Here is a 24,976-nt window from a genome sequence, read left to right as displayed (position 1 = left end):
ATTTGCTCACAACTTTAAACTTTTTATTGCAGAAAAGTCATTGGCAGGATTATTCACTGTAACTTAATATATTTGAGTGGTGAAGTCAAAACTGAGGTGACCATCAAAGGAAGCTGCCTCAACACTGCGTCTGCCAAAACCAGTACAATGCAATAGCAGTAATGGGGGAAATCGGGCAGCGCTCCCACTGTTTTAAATTGAATGTCTGCACTTAAGAATCTTGGACAAACGTCAGGTTATAAATACGTTTGGCATAAATACATTTTCAGGATGCTGACCATTTAATGAGATTGCTGTTGTGGGCTATAAAGAGTGGTATTGACTCCTGGCAGAATAATCTTAGTCAATTGTTTTGTCTCTAATAAGTTCTGAGTGTTTTGTCCAGTCCAGGAAGCAGGCGTCTGATGTGATGAAGCGTTTAAGTGAGAGACTGCCAGGTTGTTTATATTTGTGGAATGTGTTGTCTCATTTTTCATTCAGGGACCTGAGAGAAGTGAAAGTTTTGAAACTATAAGCAGACTTTTATGGGGAGGAGGGTGGACCTATATTTCAAAATGAAATAGGTCAAAATGAATTTCAACCTGACTTCAACCCCAGAAGGCCCAGCAGATGTGCATGTGTCCTCAGTTACCCTTGTACTGTCGTTGAATGGGAAAACTATACAAATGTGTATGACTAATGCTAATTGTTAGAATTTGCTAATAATGATGTTGTGCTGCTGATTGTAAGCTGTTTCATTTAAACAGCTGCTTAATTCCATGGAAATAGAAAGCCATGCTTAAGAACATTCTCATGGAGATGGATTGGTTTTATGCCATTTTGCCTAATGTTACATTTCCATGGAAAACGAGGAGGAGGAGGAGTCCGCCCTCATCCAGGCCATATAAGAGTCAGGTTTGTGGCGATGCAAGCCTGCTCATTGTTTATTTCAGTGCAATAAAAAAAATACAAAAACAAAACAAAACAAAATACGTCTTGTCTATTGTCATCTTGTCTATTTTTTGGCTAAAAAGTTACCTGCTGAGATTAAAAGAATAATAAAGTAGCTATGAATTGTTACATGTTATTAAATATTGTGTTTCTGGGTGGTCTCTTTCTGACTCCTTATAGGATGAGAAGGCTAGCCGTTGACATATTAAACACTTATTAGAATGAAAAAAGAAGTAATAGTAGCTCATACACTTGGTTTGAAACTGAAAAACGAAATTGGCCAGTTACTATCAATTTACACCCATTTAAATTGAAAATGTGGCCTATTTTATGGTCTTTAATGTGTGCAATACTTCTATGATGCTCCTCTGCTTTTCTCAACATTGCAGCATCTTTTTTTTTTTTTCACACAGAACAGAATTGACTTTGTCCACTATCTGCCCAAGATTAGAGTCCCCTCAAGGCCAAACTGACTACCCTATGGATTCTTGTCGCCCCTCTTTTTGGACATGTTTCTTCACGTTCCAGACCAGATCTGAACTTTTACTGCATGTGGTGAACAATGGGGTTATTTTAGTGCTGTTTTTAGACTCACTGGAGATGTAAAAGTGTGCTAGGGCTCCTATTCCTGTGTTAAATGAGCTCCTAGTTTTATCTAATGACCAGGTGCCAGGCTGCGGTCTTTGGTGCCACACTCTGCCATTTGCATTTCCTGCCAACAGTGCTGTGTTGTTTTTGTGTTTGGGCTTCATGGCTCTATAAATAAGTTCCCGTGGGTGACGTTAGTTCCTCCTCGCTCTGCCTCTGTGTTCAACTGTGTATTTACATATAAATATACACACACCATTGCTTTCTGTGGCAGTTTTTAACTTTGTGGTTGTGTAGTTCATTTTCACACTGTCGCCTCTCTCAGACCAGAGGGGAGCTTTTGTCTGTTGGGAGAGTGATGGTCGTAACATGTCGTGCTTGTAGTTGTACAGTTGAGCTGGTCCTAAACAAAAGTTTCTTTGTGGACTACATGCAGACTTATAGTTGTAGAGCTTAGCGGTTATTAGTGTACACTTTTAGCAGATGCCATGTCAGTATTTTTTGAATGCCAAATTAACTAAAACAAAAATAACAACATGACTTTGTGGTGTTGACTTTATAATACAAAGACACTAGCTTTGCTTTGCTAATTTAATTCACTGTTTAACTATTCTGATTTGTCTGCCCTATATTTATATCACTGTGAGATTGAGCCACTCAGTGCTTTTGTTAATGTCTGCACATCAAAAAACCCAGGTTAACCCAATCCCTGAGATGCCCAACAGTCAAAAACAGAACTGCAGTAGTGTGATGATATGCACTTTATCTTCACAGACAAATTAATTAGAATTTATAGAATAGAGGTGCTTTGATAAGTCATGAAATTTACATCTAAACCTGATTATGACTATGCTTTTGGAGGAGGAAGTGGAACTGTGAAGAAATGGGAAGTTGTCTTGTTACATGATGTCACTTCCTGTTCAGAGGCTAATCTTGAGTTCACAATAAATCCACAGAAGTGAAGAAAAAACCAAACCAAAACCACATGGGATGACACTGTTCATTACAGCAGTTATTTGTGTGATGAATTGTGGGTTTACTTATAGGAGATGCATGTTTAGTGGTTAATCCATCCACACTGGGATCAGCTGATTTTTTTAAAGCCTGTTAGTTCACAGTATGCACTTTAATGTACTTGAGCCTTAATCTGATTGTTCCTGTGTTTGTGAGTGCCTCGTGCTTCAGGTCACCGCAGCGTCAGGTGTCGGCCGCCCTCTTCACAAACACTAGCTGACCTCAGGAGGAGTATTTGGTCTCTCACTACAGGGTTTACCTTTCTTTCACTGATGGCCTCTTGAGATTATAAAGGCACAAGGCATGTATTGAACTGTACAGTATCTTTCCTTGTCACTCAATTCACATGAAGCATTATCGATTTGTTTTGCACTATGTAACTTTCCCAGTAGCTCGTCAGCCACCAGCTCGTCTCCATGGTGATGTTATTGCTTTGCCTAGAATGTTTCACAGTATGGCATTAAACTTGACAATCTTCCTGGAGATGAGCAGGTGACACCATTGGGCCAAGTAACAGGTCATATCTGTGGAGAGGTGACCAAGCCCTTCATAAAATTACTTTTTCTCAGTGAAATGTTTAGCATGAGAAATTAGAGATGGGTACGTTTAATGCCATTCTGTGGAATATTCCAGGCAAAGCAATACCATCTGGATGTCACAGAAATGCCAGAGGAGTCAAAATCCCAACTATACTATTTATTTATAATGAACATATCCTTGTCCTGTGATGCTTGGGCACAAAGCGAATCACTACAAAAATGCTGTATTTATTATCAGAGGACCAAGAGCAGAAAGTGAATGCTTATGTATTCACCTGTGACACAGTGAAGTTTACTATAGAGGTTTCGAAAACAACAACGGCAACGTGATTCAGAGATCATGAGGAGGAACTAACCACTGTTTGGGTTGAGCAAGTTATTTATGTGTCAGTATTTTGTGTCTATGAAGTCATCCGCACATATTTGAAACATATTTTGTATTCCCACACCACCATTTTAAAACGCTGTTGTTAATCTAGTTGGTATACATTCAGTCAGATGCATTTTCTCTTTTTTAATTACTTTTTTAAAATTGAAGTGTAAGCAGGTGGACATTTTGCAGTTATGACATCTAGGTTTGTCACAATAACAAACTTTGAAGAATGATCTATTGATACTGCAATACACGATAATATTGAAAATACTTTACGCCACTGAAACAATAATAAAAAATAATCCCAGTAACCCATTTTTAAATCATAAAAGGCCTGAATGTACTATTATCGGTCAGAAATTAGCCAAGGAAGTCACTTATTCAACCTTTTACAGCTCAAATGTAATTGTATTATGATAATACCCCAAATCTCCCTACTTTTATAAAGAAACTGTGAACACGATAAATATTGAACCCCAAAATCTATCTTTTCATATATTGACCTTGTTTTATTCGTTACAGTGTGTATCGTGACAGGCTTATTTGCAGCTTTTAAATGGCCAGTTTATCCTAAAGAACATTTTTAAGTTGCATAATTCCAAAAGCCTGTGTTTTTGTGGTTTCCTCAGTTATTCCTCATTATGGTCGTCTTTGAATCTCCTTGTTTTGCAATCTCAGAGAAACAGACAGATCACTTTCCTGCTCCAGCGATTTTGGACATTTTCATGTTGATCGTTATGATGATTTTTGTGGATCTACAATTCAAATGACTCATCATATCACGTTCCTATAATCTAAATGACCACAGGGCATATAATATGGGATTAAAAAGGCAGTGCAGTTGGGGAGATTAACGTCTGCTCTGTATTTTAATGCTACCAAAGGTCTTTTTAAATGTAAATACAGGAGATTTATGAAAGCTGCAGCTGACAGTTAGAGCACTGCTGAGGTCAGGAGTCAACAGCAGCTGTACAGGGTCACAGTGGAGTTTACAAAAACATGAATTATCTGCAAAGAAAAACTGTGTCAGAAATCAGTGAGTGCTGTTAGAAATACCACTGTATTAGTATATAGTAAATCATGTTTGCTGTTATTCTGCTGATTAGAGCTATTTAATTTTACGCATGTATGAATGAAGACTTTATATTGTTCTATTTTTATCTCACCCACTGCAACCTAGCAACACCTGAAAGCCAAAATGCTTTAACTTTTACTGTGGAGTTTAGTTTGTAGAGGTGACCTCATACATCACTTTTGAATGTCAAACGCTTTGACTTGGTGTGATTTTGCACATTTTGGCTGTTCATTTTGAGAACTTGACTTCTGGGATTATTTCATTTCATTTAGGGATGCAAAATATATTCAGGCTAATGTTGGTATAGAGGCATTTGTAATGTTGTTTTTTCATCCCAGTTAGAGTTGATATTTTCAGCTGCAGTCTCTGTCAGTCTCTGTGGCATTCCCAGTTTGTCCTCAGTGCATCAGATGTGTCTTTTTTAACTTGTCTTGTGAGTTAAAATGAAAAATGAAGAGCAAGAGAAAGCTACATGTTTATACAAGCAACATAAAAAAACATATTCAATCCCAGATGAACTACATATGTAAACTTTCTACAACTTTACTTCATTTTTTGGGCCTTGCTGTAGGTTTTTAAGTCTTGATGTCAGCAAATATGGTTATAAGCCAAATACACTACAATTCAATGTTTTTTTTTCTTTATTTTTAGTACTTTCTATATTTTAGATACATATGGAAAACATCAAATGTATGAAGCAAGATATATGGAATTGTGTAGTAAAGAAAAAAGCTTAAGTATCTCTGCTGAATATTTTTCGACAAAGCAAAGGGTGAATCCTTTGAGTTGTTACACTTTTCTTTTTATACCTAATTCCGTATATCTTACTTCATAGATTTTATGTCTTCCATATGTCTCTAAAATATAAAAAGTAGTAGAAATAAAGAAAGAAAAAACTTTGAATGAGAGGGTGTGTCCAAACTTTCAACTGGTAGTGTACATCTAGACAAATACAGGATATTGGTATCAGCTGAAAAAGTAATATGATGATATCTCTAATTCATTTACAGTGCCACTAGACTTCCTTGTTTAGTGTGCACAGTTTCAAACCTGGATCTGTTACATGTTGTTTTGGGTGGACAGCAGTTTGACACACTGACACACATCCTCCACCCTCAGCCTTCATGGTTCTGTGTATTTGTACAGTATCACAGTATTTTAACCTGCACCAGCTGTGTCCACAAACGAGATGCATTCCCCCCACGCCTCGGGGACACGTTTGGCCCCTGGCTCGCACCCCTTTGGCCAGTTGGCTCCTTCACTTCAGCAGGGCCTCCTCCAATCAGCACATTCCTCCTCTTTCTCGCTCCCTCTCTCTAGGACATGGCTTTTTGGCAGAGCACACACAAAAAGGGTGGGGTAGTGCTCATATCCTGTCCCCTGACCTCACAAAGCACACTGAGGCAAACTTGGTGTATATTTGCGCCCATTCAAAACACCGCATTCTTGCTCTGAAAACATGCAGTCAGCTCCTGGAGTATAGCAGCTGTCTCTGGTGCCAGGCTCTGTACGCTTAAGACCAAAACAACCACTCTCTGTTGAGCTAAAGCCGGGACAGTTAGAAGGTTCTGTATGGGGCTTATTGATAGATGCCATTACAGTAGACAGGCAGACGGGAGACAGCAGCAACGACACTAGCTCTCTATGTTTGCAGATGGACCAATGAGAAAACAGATTTGAGACTTAAGTGCAGGGGAAGTACTTTGTTTATTAGTTTGACCCACTTTTTCAGCATCAGTTAGCAGGTTCATAGAGATGTTTATGCTCGCAAGTCTTTTATCTTTTAATTTAAATAAAAACGTTTGATTGGTTTAATAAAAGTAACTGAGCATCTGGGACACCATGACTGAGAATGTGTTTTATGTATTGTAGTGTCTAGCAGCAGTTTAGTTTTGTCTGCAGCTGTGAACTATACTCCACTTGTAAATGCAGTCTACCTCATATTAAAGTCTTTATAGTTTTCTTTTTGACCTAATTTATCCATGATTAACCTCGTTTTAGACCAAGAGTTAAGTCCTGCTTTAGTGTGCTAGTCCTAGTTTAACCAAGTGACCCCATGACCTACTTTTTGGATCTAGAGTCACTAGTTTCATGCATGCACTCACATAGCACAAACCATTTCTTTTCTATATATATAAATACTTAGCCAAAGAAAAGAAATGGTTTGAAGGGAGAGTTAAAGAGGCAATTTTTGTTAGGAAAGACAATCCATCTTTGAACAGGAATGGGGGGCTTAGACATCATTTATCAACAATAGTGATATTCAGTATGCTAATAGGTGTGAGGGCACCCATTAAGGACCTGAACGATTATGCAAAATATGACTGCGGCACAGTTCGCAGTTAGTGTAATTCAACAGACCCAGTTAACAAACAGAAACTATAAACAACAGGTGTGTTAGTTTCATCGTAGTTAGCTCCTCCCCTTAGACACATATAAGACAGTATTCACCAGCAATCTAACCAGAACTGAAGAAGGTGCTTGGATGAGCGGCCAAATGTCTTCACTTTAAAACTTTTGTCCATTTGAGAGAATTGAATTTTTATTTTGCCTTGGATCATACCTGGGTATAGAATACTCTCTATAATCACAGAAATTGTTTTTGATGCATCTTAAAACTATTGCTTATGAGAACTTGAAACAGTATCAGCATTTTTAAATTAGTTGATGTCAAAATATAAACTGTAGTTTTCATTTAAAGGGACGGTACCTGATTTCTTTCATATGATAAAGTAAAATACAGATAAATTGTAAAAGCAGTTTTTAGGATGAAAATGAGACATCTAATTATAAAGTGTTTTTGTTGTCAGCAAACAAGGAAGGGAACCGGTGCCCTATTAGCATGCTAGTTGTTGGCATTAATGGGACCTCAAAACTCTGGCTTCAGCTTTGTGAAAATGGCTTATAACTAGTCATGGTAAATAATAAGGATGCTAGGAATGTATTATAATGAGAAATATGTTTGTACCGCTTTCAGTTTGAACTACGGTAGTTCTGTTTTGTATATAAGCTAAATGGGAACAGCACCTTTACACGGGCTAATACATTCTCCCACAGAAATCGAAGTATCCCTTTAATTACCCCCTCTGTACCCCACCCAGGTCTTGGTCAGGGCTTGTCAGTCCCAACAAAACCTCTCCACTAGTGCCTCACAGCAGCTCTGACTGCTGTACTCTCCTGTCTGCGGCTTTTATCCGCACATTATGAAGGCACGCAACATAAAAAGGACATTATCTGGAGTGTTGGGAGTTTCTTTCCGTGTGAGTCCATGCATGAAAGCCTGAGGCCGGACACCCCCCTTTTTTAAACAGAATGACAAAGCACCAATCACTCGCTGCTCTCACTAAAGAGGCCTGACTTGGTTTTGTTGGCTGGGTCGCATTCCCTCCCTTTTCTGCGTTTCTCATGATTTCAGTTGTGAAAGCTGCTGGGTTGTGTTCCTCTTCCTCTGTCTGGTCTGCGTTCAGCCCCTGCTCTGATAGTCATATTTACAGACAACAGTTTACAAAGTCAACACCTGGAAAATGACTCATATACAAATCATTCTCTTTATAAAGCGCTAGTGTTGTCACGATACTAACATTTCAATCTCAGTTATGATACTGAAGAACAGACTTTCAACATTAAATCATAGTATTTTCTTTTATATTACCATGTGGCCTTATATCTGTGTAATCTCTCGCTCGCCCAGGTAGGTTCCATAGTGGTCCATGGGCGTATACTAGTCGCAGTGGTCTTTTACTTGTTCTAATACAGCTCAAGATCAGTCTAAAGCTATCCAGAAAAGGTCAATTTTTGTCCTGTTGATGTGACTTTTTTAGTATCGATACCTGCTCCAATTAGTATCTAGTTTCGAGACTAGATTTGGTATCAGTTAGTATCTGATTTTTGATACATTTGACTACAAATCACAACAAAATGGCTGGCTATCTTAGTATTTTTTTTCTCTCAAAGTATTACAGATCAAATGTTAATATCCTGTGTTCCTTGTCAATAGGGCAGCATATTTAGCACAATTATTGATACTGTCATTTTAGTTTGAGGGTCCGAAATGTGAAGGACAGATAAGTTTAATATCTTATTGTGGAACATTCCAGCCAAGCTCATCCCCTTCCACCAGAAAACTTGCAGTGCTCCTTTAAACATAGTTATTAAATATCTATTGTGCTTCCCTCCCTGCTCGTCTGCAGTCCTTAGTATGCAGCACCTCTCCTCACCTTTTCTCGTAGCTGTTTGTTACTGTTGTCTCAAACCATAGAACGCTCATCTTTGACCTCTGACTTCTTCTGCGGTAGTTATGGCTTACATCAGGTTCTGCCCCTGTCACTTCCTCCTCTTGTCTGTTTACCGTCATTCACCTCAACTCTGTGATAGTCCTCTCTTGTTTTCCTGTGATATTTCGTGGCCAGGTGCAGGGGAGGTGTCAGAGCCCTGAGCCTGTACAGTGCTTTGGGTCCTTTGCACTTGACATAGCTCACAGTGTTATCACAGGGAGAGGAGGGGGCTGATTGTAGCTATGGAGCTGCTTGTGTATCCAAGGCATTGTTCACATAAGATTTGGTGTATTGCTGGGTTTCAGATAACAACACAACATTCTATAGACTAATATTATTTAATACAGATGGAAGATGGACAGAAGATGGATAGAATGAAATTAATGTTCTCTTTGGTATATTTTGAAAAAAAATTTTGTACAAAAATATGTCCTACTAAAACCAACGTTAGCAAATGTGTGAACAAAAAACATATAGACTATTATTTCATTATTCTTTTTTTCATATTGCTTTGTTACACGTACATTAGAAGTAGAGTTGAACCCAGTCTAAACTCGCTCTTTCTGTAAACAGCAATGTTTATACATGGGGCTGTTGGGGTCCTGGTTTAAGTGGACTTTGTCTCGACAAACTCTGCCTTCAGTGGGAGTCCTGCCAGACCAAGACCAGGGAGGAAGGGGTGGTGCTGCTGTCGACGTTTGGGGAGATACAGTGTAGAGTTAGTCCCATGTGAAATTGGCTCACGTTCTGTTTTCCATCCTAAAATGATACAGCTCTTGGCCCATTGTTCGGTGCCTGTCAAGATTATCCGTTGTAATCATATTTTGAGCATGGGTTTTAAGCTCACTAAGTGTGTGTAGACCCTGAAACAATGGCTTTATCTCTGTTGTTGTAATAGTTTGGAGCTCTCAACATGCTCTCTAGATTTAGTTCAAAGAGGATTATAGCTATGGCATGGCCTCATGCTGCTCATGTAATAACTAAAGCTGGGACTTTGAATGGTTTGCATGTTTGTGTTTGTCTTAATTACAGCCAGAGGATGAAATAGTACTGACAAGTAATGGTATTTACAAAGCCAAAACAAACAAACAAAACCAAAACATTCAAAGTCATATCAAAATCAACATCAGTACAATTTGCCCAAAGGATGACAATGAAATCTAATGTCTGTTTCTGGGCTATATCAAATGACCTTTGACTCCAGCTGAATAGTAATAGTCATTGGCTGAACTGTACTGGTTTTAAGTGATTTTATGGAGGGCTAACATAAACAGCATAAGAGACTATAGACAGAAATAAAGTATGTGATCTCAGGAAACTACACCGAAATGTAAATAATTAATGTCTAGGTAGAATACACATAAACATATAGGATTACAGGCATTTAAATTAATACTGCATTCTTAAAAATGTTTGTCAGCCGTAGTTAGTAGCAGTAGTAGTATTTTAATCTGTTACTCTCTCCTCTTAGGTGACATCACACAGAAGGGCTATGAGAAGAAGAGGGCCAAGCTGCTTGCCTCCTACATTTCCCAGCTGCCATGTAAGACCAGTTCTACCGCTGCACCCGCCCAGCTCTCCTGACTCACTTTCTTCTGCTCTGTGTACTTTAGTGAGACTCTATTGTGCAATTGGTGAAATACACTGACATACACATTAGTCATGACAGAGTAATAGAGTTATGTTGCAACTAAACTCTCCCCCAGACTCTGTATAGTCATGTGGAGCAGACGAGATTTGGAAATGTCACCTACCAAGAGGAAACTCAGTCCTTTTGAGAAGTTTACATGTTGCTTTGTTTTGTTAGTGCTGATTCTGTACTGCCATCTAGTGACCCACGCATGAAATGCAGATATAGCCAAATTGTACTTACTGACAATGTGGAGAACAACTCAAGACATTTTTTTCTGACTGCAAAATATGTTCAGCTGTTGCATTATAGATACAAGCCAATAAAAATATCAATGTGGAAAACCAAATACCAATTTGGTCTTCCACATTGATATTTTTATCAAAAATAAATAGCTGCATTTTGTCCTTAAAAGCAGTTTAATTAACTAACAACTTTTTTGTTCAAATGCCAATTATGATCAACTATTTCTATTTGCAATATTTTTCTGTTGTTTTTAATCTAAAGCCTCTGCTCCTCTAACTGGATTAAAATACTATAAAACTGTAGCACAGTTTCTAGAGTGCATTAACATAAGTAGCACAATCAAGAACATGTCCTGATTTTACTTGACCCTTAGAGGCTAAATTTAGCAGCATCTCCATCCAATATTGATGTTTTTGTAAAAGCATTATGTAAAGCACAAGCATGACTTTATACTGATGTGGTGTGGTGAGGTTTTATATTATGTATACAGGATGTGGTGATAGGCTTTTGTCTCATGACTGTTGTAGATGCAGATCTGTCTCTCCCAGATGTACAGTTGTCCCCAGCCCACAGTGGAGACCCCAGCCCTGAGGCCCCGGGCCCCTCCTCTGCCGCCAAACACCACAGAGCCCATCGCAGCGGAGGAGCCAGGGACGAGCGCTACAGATCAGGTATATAACACTTATATACTTTTACTACTGTGTAATATCATGCTACATAATTATTTATTCAGTAAAATAAAGTCTGACCATATTTAATTCACAAAGTATTTACAAAAAACACAACAGTAATGTAGTAAAGAAAGCAGTTTTATTATTGTCATTATTGCTAAGTTTCGGATGCTTGTTATGTTTTTGGTGCGATCCATTCTGTGTAAACCTCAGTTCTCTTGGACTTGGTTTAACGTGTGGTGTTTTTTCTTGTCTGCAGACATCCACACAGAGGCAGTACAGGCCGCGCTGGCCAAGCACAAAGAGGAAAAGATGGCTCTGCCCATGCCAACCAAAAGACGCTCTGCCTTTGTTCAGTCTCCTATGGACGCCTGCACTCCTCCAGGTGTGCATCCTTCACAAATCTTTGAGCAGGTTCCACATTAATCACATTGTTTATCACAGCTGTAACGCCCTCCTCTTCCTCAGATACGTCGTCTGCATCTGAAGATGAGGGCTCTCTGCGCAGAAAGGCAGCTCTGAGTGCAGCTCTGGCCCAGAGTCTGCAGAGTCCTGATTACTGGATCAACCGCTCAGTCCAAAGCTCTTCCACGTCGTCCTCTGCCTCCTCCACCCTCTCCCATGGAGAGCCCAAACCCCAACCACAGCCCCCGCCCGCTGCCTCTATGCTCGCAGATATACTGGCACAAACAAGAATAGGTAGATTAACAACAACCTACTTCCATCACTTTGTTTGACATTTTTGAAGCATTAGTAATAAAATACATGACTTCCCTCCTGTTCCTATAAATCACTGACAACAGTCAAACATGTAAGCTTAACGTGTTTGCATTATAACATTAAATGTGTTCATTTTGACTTTTGTTGGACCCCAGAAAATTATCTTTATTCAGGTTCATCCAAGTTGTTTTTAAAAGCTTATCCATTGTACATGTATTTTGTCTGTGTTCAGAGAACAGTGTCCCTCCAGATGTGACAAGCTCCACTCCTCAGGACAGAGGCTCCCGAGTGGACTTGCCCCCCGCGGTCCGAGGCATGAGTCGAGGGCAGAGTCGCTCCAGCATGTTGGATACTGCTGATGGTACAGTCAAAACATGGAACTTAATTACTCTTATTAGTAGTTTTTGTCAAAATACTGTATTATGATGTGTAGAAAGGGCCTCATGTGTCCTGCTTCACATCCTATATTTGCATGGCTTTGTAGTTTGAGTTTACCAGTACCATGTTTCAGTACTGTGGTGTTAGTCCATGGGCTGATTTGATTTTGATAACTTACCTGCTCATTTCCATCCAGTCACATCCATCCTCATTTCGCTGCTAATGACCAATGTTTTGTCTTCTTTCTTTTGGGTCCATTAATCCGTGCGTGTTTGATTTAAAAAAAAAGGAAAAAGAAAAGGTAATCTATTTGTGTCCTGGGTTATGGGGAGGGATTCTGAAGAAGCCCAAATCAGCCTGTTTTTTTCCAATCTAATGTCTGTCTATCTGGTGTCTTGTGGTGTTGTAGAATTAGTAGATCCTTTTTGTGATTTCTTAAAGATTGTTCCTTATGTGTCTCTCTCAAGTAAAAATTTCCCCTTTCAATTCCTTCCTTCTCTGATCCTGCTAGTGTCTGTATGAAAGGTAGTAGTTTATAGCGCCGCATGTGTGCGAATGTACTTATTTAGTTTATTCATGTTACTAATTGCTGTTCTTCATATAATGTTTATCTAGGTGTGCCTGTCAGTAGCAGAGTGTCCACTAAAATCCAGCAGCTCCTCAACACACTCAAACGTCCCAAAAGACCCCCACTCAGTGAATTCTTCCTCGATGATTCAGAAGAAATAGTTGAAGGTGAAAACTTTATTAGAAACATCATTTATAATGCTACAAGATGTTGTTCTGTGTTTGTGAAATGTTCCATATCTGTGTTTTTGCTTCACTCAAAAAAAAACTCAAAACACTTGTAGAATAGATAGTATGCAAAAGCTCAAGGACAAGACAACATTGAAATCATTGTTTAAATCTGCCAGGCAAATCCTTGTTGCAGCATCATAACTTCTGCATTTTTCCTATTGTTCCATAGTCCCTCAGCCTGATCCCAACACCCCAAAGCCAGAGGGGCGTCAGATCATTCCGGTGAAAGGAGAGCCTCTGGGAGTGGTCAGTAACTGGCCCCCTGCTCTCCAGGCTGCCCTTGCTCGTTGGGGCGCCACACAGGCAAAGAGTCCTGCTCTGACAGCCCTGGACATCACAGGGAAACCTCTATATACAGTCACATACGGTTTGTAACTAGTACACAGTTTAAAATCACTAAGTCAAACACACATACTTAACAGTATTTATTGATGCATTATACTATTGTTTTAGGCAAACTCTGGAGTCGCAGTCTAAAGCTGGCATACACCCTGCTAAACAAACTTGGCACAAAAGCGGACCCAGTTCTGCAGCCCGGAGATCGGGTAAGCGAGACCTCCTTTGTGTAGTATTTATGAATGTCTTAGTTACTTGTGAAGATAAAGTTACAAAATGTTTGTTTCCTCAAGGTGGCATTAGTTTACCCAAACAGTGACCCCGGCATGTTCTGGGTGGCTTTCTATGGCTGCCTTTTAGCTGAGGTCATCCCTGTGCCAATTGAGGTGCCATTGTCCAGACAGGTAAACGTTAAAACTGCACATTACATCAAACAAAACTGCAATACTCAAAAAAGAAGACATATGTACAAGTCTCTGAACAACTTTCACCAGTTAAAGCTACTTTAACTTGGTGTTCTAAAACGCACTAAACACCAAATATATGATGATTGAATGCTTAATAGATCAGATGGACCTTGTTGCTGTAGCCACATGCATCTATCCCCCTGATCTTTTCCTTTGCGTCTGCAGGATGCAGGTAGTCAGCAGATTGGCTTCCTGTTGGGCAGCTGTGGCGTGAGTCTAGCTCTGACGAGTGAAGTGTGTCTCAAAGGACTCCCCAAGACGCAGAATGGAGAGATTGTCCAGTTCAAAGGTCATAGTGTGTCTCCTGATCAGCCCTTTTCATCTGCCAGTACAGACACTCATTAAAAGTTCACTGTAATCTACCACAGCTGTATGGGTGGTTTAGTATTTATAGTTTGCATCTTTGGTCTTTGGGGAATGTGCGTCTCCAGAGAGGTGATGTTTGTATTTTATTTTCAGGATGGCCCAGGATGAAATGGGTGGTGACAGATACAAAGTATTTAACCAAACCCTCAAAAGACTGGCAGCCTCACATCCCCACAGCCAACACAGACACGGCCTACATTGAGGTACAAAACTGGGATGTAATGTCATTGATTTATTAAATAATATGGTTTATGTTACACTTTCACACCAGTACAAAGCAACCAAGGAAGGGACGGTCATGGGAGTAGCTGTTTCAAAGATCGCCATGTTGACTCATTGTCAAGCACTCACCCAGGCCTGCAATTACTGTGAAGGTGAGAGGAGACTCCACACACCATTGGACTATAAATATAAACCGCTACATTTATATTTGCTGTCATTGATGTTTTTCAGGGGAGACACTCGTCAATGTGTTGGACTGTAAGAAGGATATGGGCCTATGGCATGGTGTTTTGACGGTAAGCCTTAAACAAGTTTAATTCTGGCCCTTTAACTTTGATTATAACTAAATGTTTGTGGTCTTCTGCAGAGTGTCATGAACCGAATCCACACCATCACAGTGCCATATGCGGTTATGAAGGCCTGCCCCATGTCCTGGGTGCAAAGGGTTCATATTCACAAAGGTGCAGACTGAATCACATCACCTTTGGTATCTGCCTCTTTTGTATTTTGTAACATGAATTTGATTGTGAATCTGTAGCACGCGTGGCCTTGGTGAAGTGCCGGGACCTTCACTGGGCCATGATGGCCCATAAGGACCAAAAAGACACAAACCTGTCCTCCATACGGATGCTCATAGTTGCGGATGGAGCCAATCCCTGTGAGTCAAGAGTTCACTTTAGATGCTAATTATCATCTACAACAGTGTAATTAACATTCCTCTTTGTTTTTCAGGGTCTGTGTCCTCATGTGATGCCTTCTTGAATGTGTTTCAATCTCATGGCCTGAAGCCGGAAGTCATCTGCCCATGTGCCACTTCGCCTGAGGCGCTCACTGTTGCCATCCGCAGGTAATTATCATAATTAATTTGGATGTTTTAATTGTATTAAAGCAGCCTCATAAAACATTGTGCCTTGTCCCAGGCCTGGAGCACGTGGAGCTCCTCTCCCTGCGCGGGCCATCCTGTCGATGGGGGGGCTCAGTCATGGCGTCATTAGAGTCAACACAGAGGACAAGAACTCTGCGCTGACTGTGCAGGACGTGGGACACATCATGCCTGGAGGTCAGTGCAATATTCATATAGAAAGTACATATTTAGACTATAGGCAGCTGTCTGTGATCATACACACTATGTTGTGTGTCCTGCAGCTCTCATGTGCATAGTGAAGCCTGATGGGCCTCCACAGTTGTGTAAAACAGATGAAATTGGAGAAATTGTGATTAACTCTCGAGCTGGAGGCACCATGTACTATGGCCTGCCTGGAGTCACCAAGAATACTTTTGAGGTTTGTTTAAAAGTAGTTTACACATTTTACAAAATGTTATTGATCTTGTTGAATCCTCTGTTTGCTTTGCTCACAGGTGATCCCTGTGAACCAGGCTGGGACACCAATAGGAGAGGTGCCCTTCACTCGCACTGGGCTGTTGGGCTTCGTTGGACCTGTAAGAAAAACATACGGAGAGTGTTTTATGATTCACAGATGCTACATGGGCTGATGTTTGTGTTTTTGATCTGTCAGGGAAGTCTGGTGTTTGTTGTGGGAAAGACAGAAGGGCTGCTATCGGTGAGCAAGAGACGGCACAATGCAGATGACCTGGTGGCCACAGCCCTGGCTGTGGAGCCTGTTAAAACGGTTTACAGGGGAAGGTGACTAATTCTGAATAATTATATCCTAAGTGTTCAGAACACATGCAAACATCACCTTAATGCTGTGAATTCTGTGCAGGATTGCGGTGTTCTCAGTGACGGTGTTCTATGATGAGAGGATAGTGATTGTAGCAGAGCAGAGACCGGATGCCAGTGAAGAGGACAGTTTCCAGTGGATGAGTCGAGTTTTACAGGTGAAGAATACTTGGAGACTTTGAAACTACAAGTGTTGACGACTTTATAATGTGGCACATTGTCCCCCTTAGGCCATCGACAGCATCCATCAGGTGGGCCTGTACTGCCTTGCACTTGTCCCTGCAAACACTCTGCCAAAGACTCCTCTAGGAGGCATCCACATCTGTGAGACCAAGCAGAGTTTTCTGGATGGAAATCTTCATCCATGTAACATCCTCATGTGTCCGCACACATGTGTCACCAACCTGCCCAAACCCCGGCAGAAACAGCCTGGTACAAACTGACTTTTATTCAACCACAAATTATGTTTGTCTATTGGGAGACCTCACTGATGATCCATTTTTGTGCAGTGGACGTTGGCCCCGCCTCGATGCTTGTGGGAAATCTCGTGGCAGGGAAGCGCATCGCTCAGGCCACAGGTCGAGAGTTAGGCGTGTTGGACGACCAGGACCTAATACGAAAGGTACTGCTCTTGTGCCAGTGGTTGTTGCATTATCTCTGATCATAATTAATTAAAATATAAAATTATACATTTATTTAATACTATACAGCAGTTCTGTACTTTCACACAACTAATGCTAGTCCATTTGTGAATGCTAGACCATTTACCGACTGGTAAACTTGGTGGTAATCTTGTATTCTGTCTTATTTGGGCTGTAGCTCAGTATGTGGCCCACGATGATGGTAAGGCTCTGGCCGCAGTCTCTGCTTCTCTTCTGTCTAACGTGATTTTGCAGCTGTGTTTTTGTGTTTTTGAGAGCAGCACTATAATATATGTTTTTGTTCAATTCTTAGTTTGAACGTGCCATATTTGATTACAGTTAAATAAGAGTAGGTGGCGTAGTGCTGCTGCCACAGTCCCCTGGTGCAGATGTGTAATCCTGAGTGTGCTCTGCTGCTGTCTCTGTGCTACTCCTCGTGTGGCATGAGCTTCTGAGCAGCATGAAGCCACAGAGACTCGACATAACCTACAGTCTGTCCCTGCTCTTTGTTCATGGTGTTTAGTTTATAAATGTTATCTTTATGTGTCCGGATTCTGGAGCGGAACCATGTGGCTTCTGTTCTGTGTGTACAATTTATTGATACTATAGTGTGGTAGCTTTCTATATATCTAACATAATAGTTGACTAGAGCAAATGGTTCTATTGCAAGTCTGATCTATGTTATAATGTTGTCTCCACATCACAAACATATCTGGAGTTGTGTTTTGTTTATTCATTCATCTCTCAAACAAAAAACACCTTGTGATGTGATGTTCCACCTTGTGATGTCATGTGGTAATACAGGAAGAACTCCGTTGTGTTTTTAAACTCCAGACACCTTCACTAGAATCATTTTGATAATTTCAGTCCTGGAAATGTCACTCTCTACTAAATAAAAGATAAAAAGTAGCTGTTAACTTCAAAAATACCACTTCATGACATCACAAGGTAGAACAGAGCATTTTGGCGATGTAAACTGACTAATAATAAAGGATTACTCAAACATGTGTGAATAAAACGCAACTCCAAGTGTGTTTGTGATGAAGTAACAACATTCTAGCATGCCGTAAAGCTCCCAATAGCAAATTTTGTGTAATATAGGACCTTAAATGTGCATACCTGTACTGCCATTATATATAGTTATTAGTCATAAAGTCAAATCTCCACTTCCACGATTGTTATTATAGTGATAAATATGGGGTAGATTATTAATAAAATCAACATATCAGCATGGCAGTATATCAGTATTTAAACCTGATTCACACCCATTTTTATAGTAAACTTTCTTAAAGGTCCCAGTGAGTCTGATACTTTTTGTGTAAGGGGTCTGTCTCTTGTTAGTTTTTGACAGTCGCTCCAATTGACCTCCTGCCATGTGCAGATGCTCCCAGCATGACACTGCGCTCTCAACACTCATGTTCTCAGAGCCACAGGTCAACAAGTCAGAGTGTGAAATGATTGTGTAAAAGTTACAATTGGGATTTTGATTAAAAGACTTTTACAGTCATAGATAGATGGGCAGATGTATACATACATTTGTCTGAATATGTAAAGATTTTGACCTGTAACATTTTATTTTTTGTTTGCAGCACCAGTTTTTGTCAGAGGCTCTGCAGTGGAGAGCACAAGCCGACCCCGACCATGTTCTGTATGTGCTTCTCAATTCTAAGGTAAACTTGTACATCTAAAAAATTGAAATGTGCATTTGTCTGACCGATTCTTAACAAAGTCCTCCAATCTATCAAACAATATAAACAATGCTATTCTCTGTTTTTGTCTGTAGGGGGTGGCAGTGTGCACAGCCACCAGTGCCCAGCTTCACAAGAGAGCAGAGAAGATCACAGCCACTTTACTGGAGAGAGGAGGCCTTAACACAGGAGACAATGTGGTGCTGCTGTATCCCCCAGGTACATCTCCACACAAACTCACATTTCCAAACAAAAATAAAAATACAAAATATAGTTTGTTAAAAGTCCAATTTCTGCTCCTGTCCTTAACTCCTGCAGGTATTGACCTGATTGCTGCCTTTTATGGGTGTCTGTATGCGGGGGTCATCCCTGTGACCGTCAGACCGCCCCATCCACAAAACCTGGCTGCTACCCTCCCCACGGTTCGCATGATCATTGATGTGAGTCACCTACACAAATTACAGTACAAATGTACATTTTCCCTCTGAAATGATGTAATGTAGAACTCTTAATATCTTTCTGTGTTTTTACAGGTGAGCAAAGCCGCGTGCATCCTCACCACTCAGCCTCTTATGAGGATCCTCAGGTCGAGGGAAGCAGCCGCCAGCGTCAATGTCAAGACGTGGCCCACCATCATTGATACAGGTCCATACAAAATAACTCTAAGCTAAAATTATTGGTAATGGAAATGTATCATTTCAATCTGCTAAATACACTTCAATTGACAAAATCAAAGGCAAAGCCTGAACATCCACTTTAAACCACAAGGGGTCATCAGAGTTCTTTCTTCAATGTCTCTAGCTTTTGCATGTAGCAAAGAAATCATGACTTCTCAGATAATTGCCTAAACCCCTTGCCTTAATCACACTCTCTGGGCCACTTGCAGATGATCTTCCTAAGAAGCGCCCCCCAAGCATCTACAAACCACCCACCGCCGAGATGCTGGCATACCTGGACTTCAGCGTGTCCACCACAGGGATGCTGACTGGGGTGAAGGTAAATACTAGTGCATTGCTCACATACGATCTGAAACAGGGACATGTTTGTGCGAATATCCTGGAATATTTTGGGCCTTGTTTTAACAGATGTCCCATGCGGCGGTCAGTACTCTGTGCCGCTCTATTAAGCTACAGTGTGAGCTCTATTCCTCTCGCCAAATAGCCATCTGCCTCGACCCGTACTGCGGCTTGGGCTTCGTTTTATGGTGCCTCTCCAGGTAACACTCACAACATACAGAACTTCATTACATATGGTCTATTTTTGAGCTAATATTTTTGATAGTAATAGCTTTAATTGTATTATGTTGTCATGCTTTTTTTCAGCGTTTACTCAGGTCACCAGTCCATCCTTATCCCTCCTCTGGAGCTGGAGAGTTCACTGCCTTTGTGGCTGAGCACTTTGAGTCAATACAAGATCAGAGACACATTCTGCTCCTACTCTGTGATGGAGCTTTGCACCAAAGGACTGGGCACACAGACAGAGATACTGAAGGTAATACAAACTAGCTAACATAATCATTGTTGCAAAAAATATGCACAATATGCTTTCCATGAGCAAACAGACATTTTCCATGTTTTGTTTTACAAAATATTTGGGTTTGTTTTCACTAGACCAGACAGTCTTTTGTTTGTGTAGAGTTTAGCAGTTTCAGACAATAGGGGCCAAGTGTTTATGTAAATGGATCTATTGTCTATAGACGCGGGGCGTGAACCTGTCCTGTGTGCGAAGCTGTGTAGTGATAGCAGAAGAGCGCCCCCGTCTAGGCCTCTCTATGTCTTTCTCAAAACTCTTCAAAGACCTGGGCCTTTCTTCTCGGGCTGTGAGCACTGCCTTTGGATCGAGAGTCAACCTGGCCATCTGCCTACAGGTCAGTAATAGAATGGTTGAATTTGAAGTGAAAATCCATACCATCCATCCATGCATAGGCAAGACCGTTTATCACACCGTAGTTTGCCTAGCCTGGGAGTCATTTGATAACACACGATTTGTGTGAAATTAGAATGATAAATGAGGATTTTGTTGTTCTGTTTAGGGCACTGCTGGACCTGATCCCTCTACGGTCTATGTAGATATGAAGTCACTACGACACGACAGGTAAGTCCTCTACACATTACCATATAAAGATGTGCTGTCAGGTCTAACGCTGTGGTCTATGTATGTGTATCCTTCAGGGTGAGACTGGTAGAACGAGGGGCGCCACAGAGTCTTCCGCTCATGGAATCGGGCACAGTGCGTATTGATTATTGATTTGAAACTCATTTGTGTGGCTGTAGAACTGGCCACACAAGGAGAATATAGTATATAGAATATAGTCAGCAGTAGGTTTGTACTTCAAGCTAAAACTGTGCTAAATGTGTCTTACTTTAGATCCTACCTGGAGTGAGGGTAATTATTGTGAACCCAGAGACCAGAGGCCCATTGGGTGACTCGCATCTAGGAGAGGTAAGAACTCATGTAATTTAAAACTACATTATGTACAATTGTAAGCTTAGGACAGGAATGAAACATGGCATTGTTATTGTCACTGGATCACCCAATGCCAATGTCCTCACAAAAATGTATGTTGTAACACTGGTGTCATTTGACGGACATTTTAATTTGTTGTGCCTTTAATTATAAAGCTATCAACAGTAGTTTAAAGAGACGAAGAGAGGATTTAAACTTCAATATGTTTGCTTGTGTTAGATCTGGGTGAACAGTGCTCACAGTGCCAGCGGTTACTACACCATCTACGGAGAAGAAAACCTACAGGCCGATCACTTCAACACCAAACTCAGCTTTGGAGATCCACTGACTGTCTGGGCCAGGACGGGATATTTAGGCTTCATCAAGAGGACAGAGCTTTTGGATGCAAGTGGAGGTGAGGTCATTGCTTATACTCGAGAGGGTGTAAAAAGATTAAAATATAGATTACAATATAGTTTATGCCACTTTTTATCAATGATATAAACAGTCTGATGTTCTACTTACTTCGCAGATCGTCATGATGCCTTGTTTGTGGTGGGCTCCCTTGATGAAACATTGGAGCTGAGAGGGCTGCGATACCACCCCATAGACATTGAGACTTCAGTGTCACGAGCACATCGCAGCATTGCAGAGAGGTGAGTAATGTTGATCAGGAGTAGGTTGGGTATGGGGTATTGGCTTGTTCGAGATTGACCCTAAATGTGTGCATTGTTTCCCTCAGTGCTGTGTTTACATGGACCAACTTGCTGGTGGTGGTGGCAGAGCTTAGCGGGTCTGAGCAAGAGGCTTTGGACTTGGTGCCTCTGGTCACTAATGTGGTTTTGGAGGAGCACCACCTGATTGTGGGTGTGGTGGTCATCGTGGATCCAGGGGTCATTCCTATCAACTCCAGAGGCGAGAAGCAGCGCATGCACCTGCGAGACTCTTTCCTGGCAGACCAACTGGACCCCATCTATGTGGCCTACAACATGTGAACAACCCTCGAAGAAAGACGCAGAAACCTGAGCCAGGCTCTGAGCACACACAGGGAGGAGGGTCCTGGACAGAGCGCTGCAGTGAGAGCGGGCTTCCCTCTGAAAACTGTTGCTTCCACCTGCTCCGCCTCTGCAGTCCAGGTGATTTGGGATGGGAGGGGCTGGCAGTACAACTGTCAGAGGAAAAGAATCTGTCTCCATCTGTCATCTCTCTCATTGCTCCCATTTTTTTCAAGATGTTTTATTGCATCTTAGAAAACTATGATTTCATTCCTTGGTTTTAAGCCAAACTGTGCACCTGTTTGTTTCCTCCATCCTTGGTTCCTCACTGGCAGGATGTCCCATTGCACCTGCAGAGGGAACCAGACCTATTCCTGTTGCACTTTAAAAGTCCCTGCACCTCTGTCCCATCCACCTGATGAGGACACACCCCCACATCATCCACACAAGCTCACCCCAGCAGCCAGTGTCATTCCAGTCAGTATTATCACCTGCCTAATGCGCTCCCTCCTCAAAAGCAGGGGCACTGTGGCTTTATCCCGCTACAAACTGGCTGCCACCCACAGAAAGTGTCCCATACAACATGAAGAAAAACAACTGCTGAGCTCTGAGGCAAATCTTTCCTTTATGTGTGAGTAGGACTTGGTCCGTTAGATAGCTTGTATGATTGTAATAGTTCATTTTTTAAAAACAAAACAGTTTCAAGATAAGTTGTAGTCGATAATGTTAAGCTGTACTAATAGGAGTGCAGTTAAAGGCTGTGTCCGTAATGTCTTTAAAATGACATAAAACTATTTATCCTCAACTAAATTAGATGATCCAAATTGTTCATTACATCCGCCAAGCTGAATGCCTGAATCTGATTACATCAGGAGAACTTACATGCACTGTATTTGCTCTGCCAGAAATTATGAAGATGAACATCGTCTTTGGTTTTGTTTGGTCAAAAAACTAATTCTTGCACAAACTCTGTTATATATTAGTAAAACTATAAAAAGTATGAATACTTCAGACACAGCCTTGGTCAAATAGTGGGCCAAAAGAGCAAAAGGATAGTTAAATTAGGAGATCCCAAGTATGGGTTGATGTTAGCGCTAGTGCTACGCTGTGCTATGCTAAATAGCTACATTCATCTTTCAGCTGGAAAAAAAGTTCTAAAAAGCCCAGGAACAAGTAAATCGGACTTCAGTTTACTAAGGGTAATGCATCATATCTTGAGCCACTAGCTTTTACAGTCTGTGCTATTACTGTGTCGCATCATATGTAGATCACCAGAGGCAGAATAGTGCCTTTATGCTGCGTCTTTGCCACATCTAGGATTAAGGACTGTTCAATTTATGAAAAAATAAAGGAAACTCCACAGACTTTTGCCTTACTAAACCTGTGGAGCTCCATCTCTTTACATATCTGGCTGTAACATTTGTGCAACTATACAAAGCCAGCCTTTCCAAATCACAATGTTTTTAAAGGGGGAGCAGGGAGTGTGTCGTTTCATTTTAGCGCGCCTTGGATCATTTCATTATTGCATTTTAAATCTTGTTGAATGTCTGTAACACTGAAGAATAATAATTGCATTTGAAAATGAACAACAATCAGAGCTGCCTGTATGAGAAAATGGCAGAAAAAGTTGTCAGTAAAAACCTTAAAGGGGCCTAGGATGAGGGTAAAGGATGTCAACTGTATACTGTATCTTAGGTCAAAAACTGTATTATTGGTGTTAATGTGTACATGGGAAAGTGTCTATGATAAACTTGACTGATAGTTTCATACTTGACAGCATTTATTTCTACATTGTTAGTTTTTATGTTTAACTCATTACAAGAAAAAAGGTTTCACGTTGTTTTGGTGGGAGAGATGTGCACTTTTCCCAATATGGTTTTAAATGTTCTCTGGTGCAAGGTTTGTCCCCAGATTTTAAACCATTTTTATGTTCATTTCTGTTTTTACATGTCGCCTCCACTGTATTTTATGTCTTTCCATCCAAAATTTGAAGTTAATATATTTTAAACAGTGTCTCTTTCTGTTGAACTGCACATCTCTGTTATAATTAATACAACTATTAACAAACCACTTTTCATTTTGTGACAGTTGCTGGTGATTTATGAGCCAGTTTTTTTTTTTGTTTTTTTTTTAGACAAATGTACACATGAATAAGTGAAGCTGTTTTTCTGCCATCATGTAATAATGCTTTGTTGCTACTGTTTCACTCCAATTTTAAATAAAGTTTTATAATTTCCAGTTGGCCTTAAAGCCTTTTCAATAGACATTGGTGCTATTCTTCAAACGAGAAAGTGGTCATCCAATGTCCTATTCTAAGGTCATTTTTTCCATTTTCATGACTTATTGCTATACAGCGCACTATTTCTCTTCAATTACACCTTCAGCTGTCAAGTTGCAGAGAACAGTGTGCATTTGAAAGCTACAATATTATTTTAAGCACAAAATGTGTATGTCCGCAACGTGAGGTAATAAAATTGGAATTGTCCACACAAAAACTCAAGGGCCCGCGATGTATACCTCAAACCAAGGACTATCGGATCACTATGCATTAATCAAGCTGCAGCGAAGACGCTCTGAACTGGTGCGAAAACATGTCTTACTTGACACTGTCACTGTCATTTGGATGTGTTTCATGTCAAATAAAATATGCTTTGTCAAAGTTTCTTGCGTCATGTTTATATTTTCGTTCGAGTCTTGGCGACGTTTGCCCAGCAGGGGTCGCTCCACCCGCTTCCAGCGCACGAGCATTTCCTCCTATGACATCACTGAGCGGTTTGTGCCAGTTTGAGACGGGCCCAAGTCACTTCAGATATTTACATCTTTAACCAACGTCGTCTGTTATTCTTTACTGTATGAGCTACTTAGCCGTAGTCCTTATGTGCTCCGTGAGTTGGACTTG

At 40.7% G+C, this 24,976-nt stretch overlaps 1 protein-coding gene across 1 annotated transcript in view; it reads left to right on the top strand.

The window, feature by feature from the left end:
- Positions 1 to 24,736, top strand: part of dip2ba (disco-interacting protein 2 homolog Ba) — a 42,493-nt gene extending 17,757 nt beyond the window's left edge. Inside the window, exons 2-38 of the mRNA XM_033970040.2 lie at positions 10,265 to 10,336; positions 11,197 to 11,340; positions 11,600 to 11,725; positions 11,809 to 12,039; positions 12,293 to 12,421; positions 13,054 to 13,173; positions 13,406 to 13,603; positions 13,690 to 13,781; positions 13,866 to 13,976; positions 14,205 to 14,328; positions 14,499 to 14,608; positions 14,677 to 14,779; positions 14,859 to 14,923; positions 14,995 to 15,088; positions 15,166 to 15,285; positions 15,360 to 15,474; positions 15,548 to 15,687; positions 15,774 to 15,910; positions 15,987 to 16,067; positions 16,145 to 16,272; positions 16,352 to 16,466; positions 16,539 to 16,740; positions 16,818 to 16,930; positions 18,539 to 18,619; positions 18,733 to 18,856; positions 18,956 to 19,077; positions 19,171 to 19,282; positions 19,524 to 19,633; positions 19,723 to 19,853; positions 19,960 to 20,128; positions 20,334 to 20,504; positions 20,670 to 20,731; positions 20,809 to 20,866; positions 21,005 to 21,079; positions 21,323 to 21,497; positions 21,615 to 21,738; positions 21,825 to 24,736. Of these exons, the coding sequence (XP_033825931.1) occupies positions 10,265 to 10,336; positions 11,197 to 11,340; positions 11,600 to 11,725; positions 11,809 to 12,039; positions 12,293 to 12,421; positions 13,054 to 13,173; positions 13,406 to 13,603; positions 13,690 to 13,781; positions 13,866 to 13,976; positions 14,205 to 14,328; positions 14,499 to 14,608; positions 14,677 to 14,779; positions 14,859 to 14,923; positions 14,995 to 15,088; positions 15,166 to 15,285; positions 15,360 to 15,474; positions 15,548 to 15,687; positions 15,774 to 15,910; positions 15,987 to 16,067; positions 16,145 to 16,272; positions 16,352 to 16,466; positions 16,539 to 16,740; positions 16,818 to 16,930; positions 18,539 to 18,619; positions 18,733 to 18,856; positions 18,956 to 19,077; positions 19,171 to 19,282; positions 19,524 to 19,633; positions 19,723 to 19,853; positions 19,960 to 20,128; positions 20,334 to 20,504; positions 20,670 to 20,731; positions 20,809 to 20,866; positions 21,005 to 21,079; positions 21,323 to 21,497; positions 21,615 to 21,738; positions 21,825 to 22,077 (4,637 nt within the window). The 3' untranslated portion in view covers positions 22,078 to 24,736. The remainder of the gene's footprint in view (positions 1 to 10,264; positions 10,337 to 11,196; positions 11,341 to 11,599; positions 11,726 to 11,808; positions 12,040 to 12,292; positions 12,422 to 13,053; positions 13,174 to 13,405; positions 13,604 to 13,689; positions 13,782 to 13,865; positions 13,977 to 14,204; positions 14,329 to 14,498; positions 14,609 to 14,676; positions 14,780 to 14,858; positions 14,924 to 14,994; positions 15,089 to 15,165; positions 15,286 to 15,359; positions 15,475 to 15,547; positions 15,688 to 15,773; positions 15,911 to 15,986; positions 16,068 to 16,144; positions 16,273 to 16,351; positions 16,467 to 16,538; positions 16,741 to 16,817; positions 16,931 to 18,538; positions 18,620 to 18,732; positions 18,857 to 18,955; positions 19,078 to 19,170; positions 19,283 to 19,523; positions 19,634 to 19,722; positions 19,854 to 19,959; positions 20,129 to 20,333; positions 20,505 to 20,669; positions 20,732 to 20,808; positions 20,867 to 21,004; positions 21,080 to 21,322; positions 21,498 to 21,614; positions 21,739 to 21,824) is intronic.
- Positions 24,737 to 24,976: the final 240 nt, after the last annotated feature.

The sequence above is a fragment of the Periophthalmus magnuspinnatus genome, chromosome 7 (genome assembly GCF_009829125.3).
Source record: "Periophthalmus magnuspinnatus isolate fPerMag1 chromosome 7, fPerMag1.2.pri, whole genome shotgun sequence".
Taxonomy (NCBI): Eukaryota; Metazoa; Chordata; class Actinopteri; order Gobiiformes; family Gobiidae; genus Periophthalmus; species Periophthalmus magnuspinnatus.
This window is presented reverse-complemented; position numbering and strand designations above follow the sequence as displayed.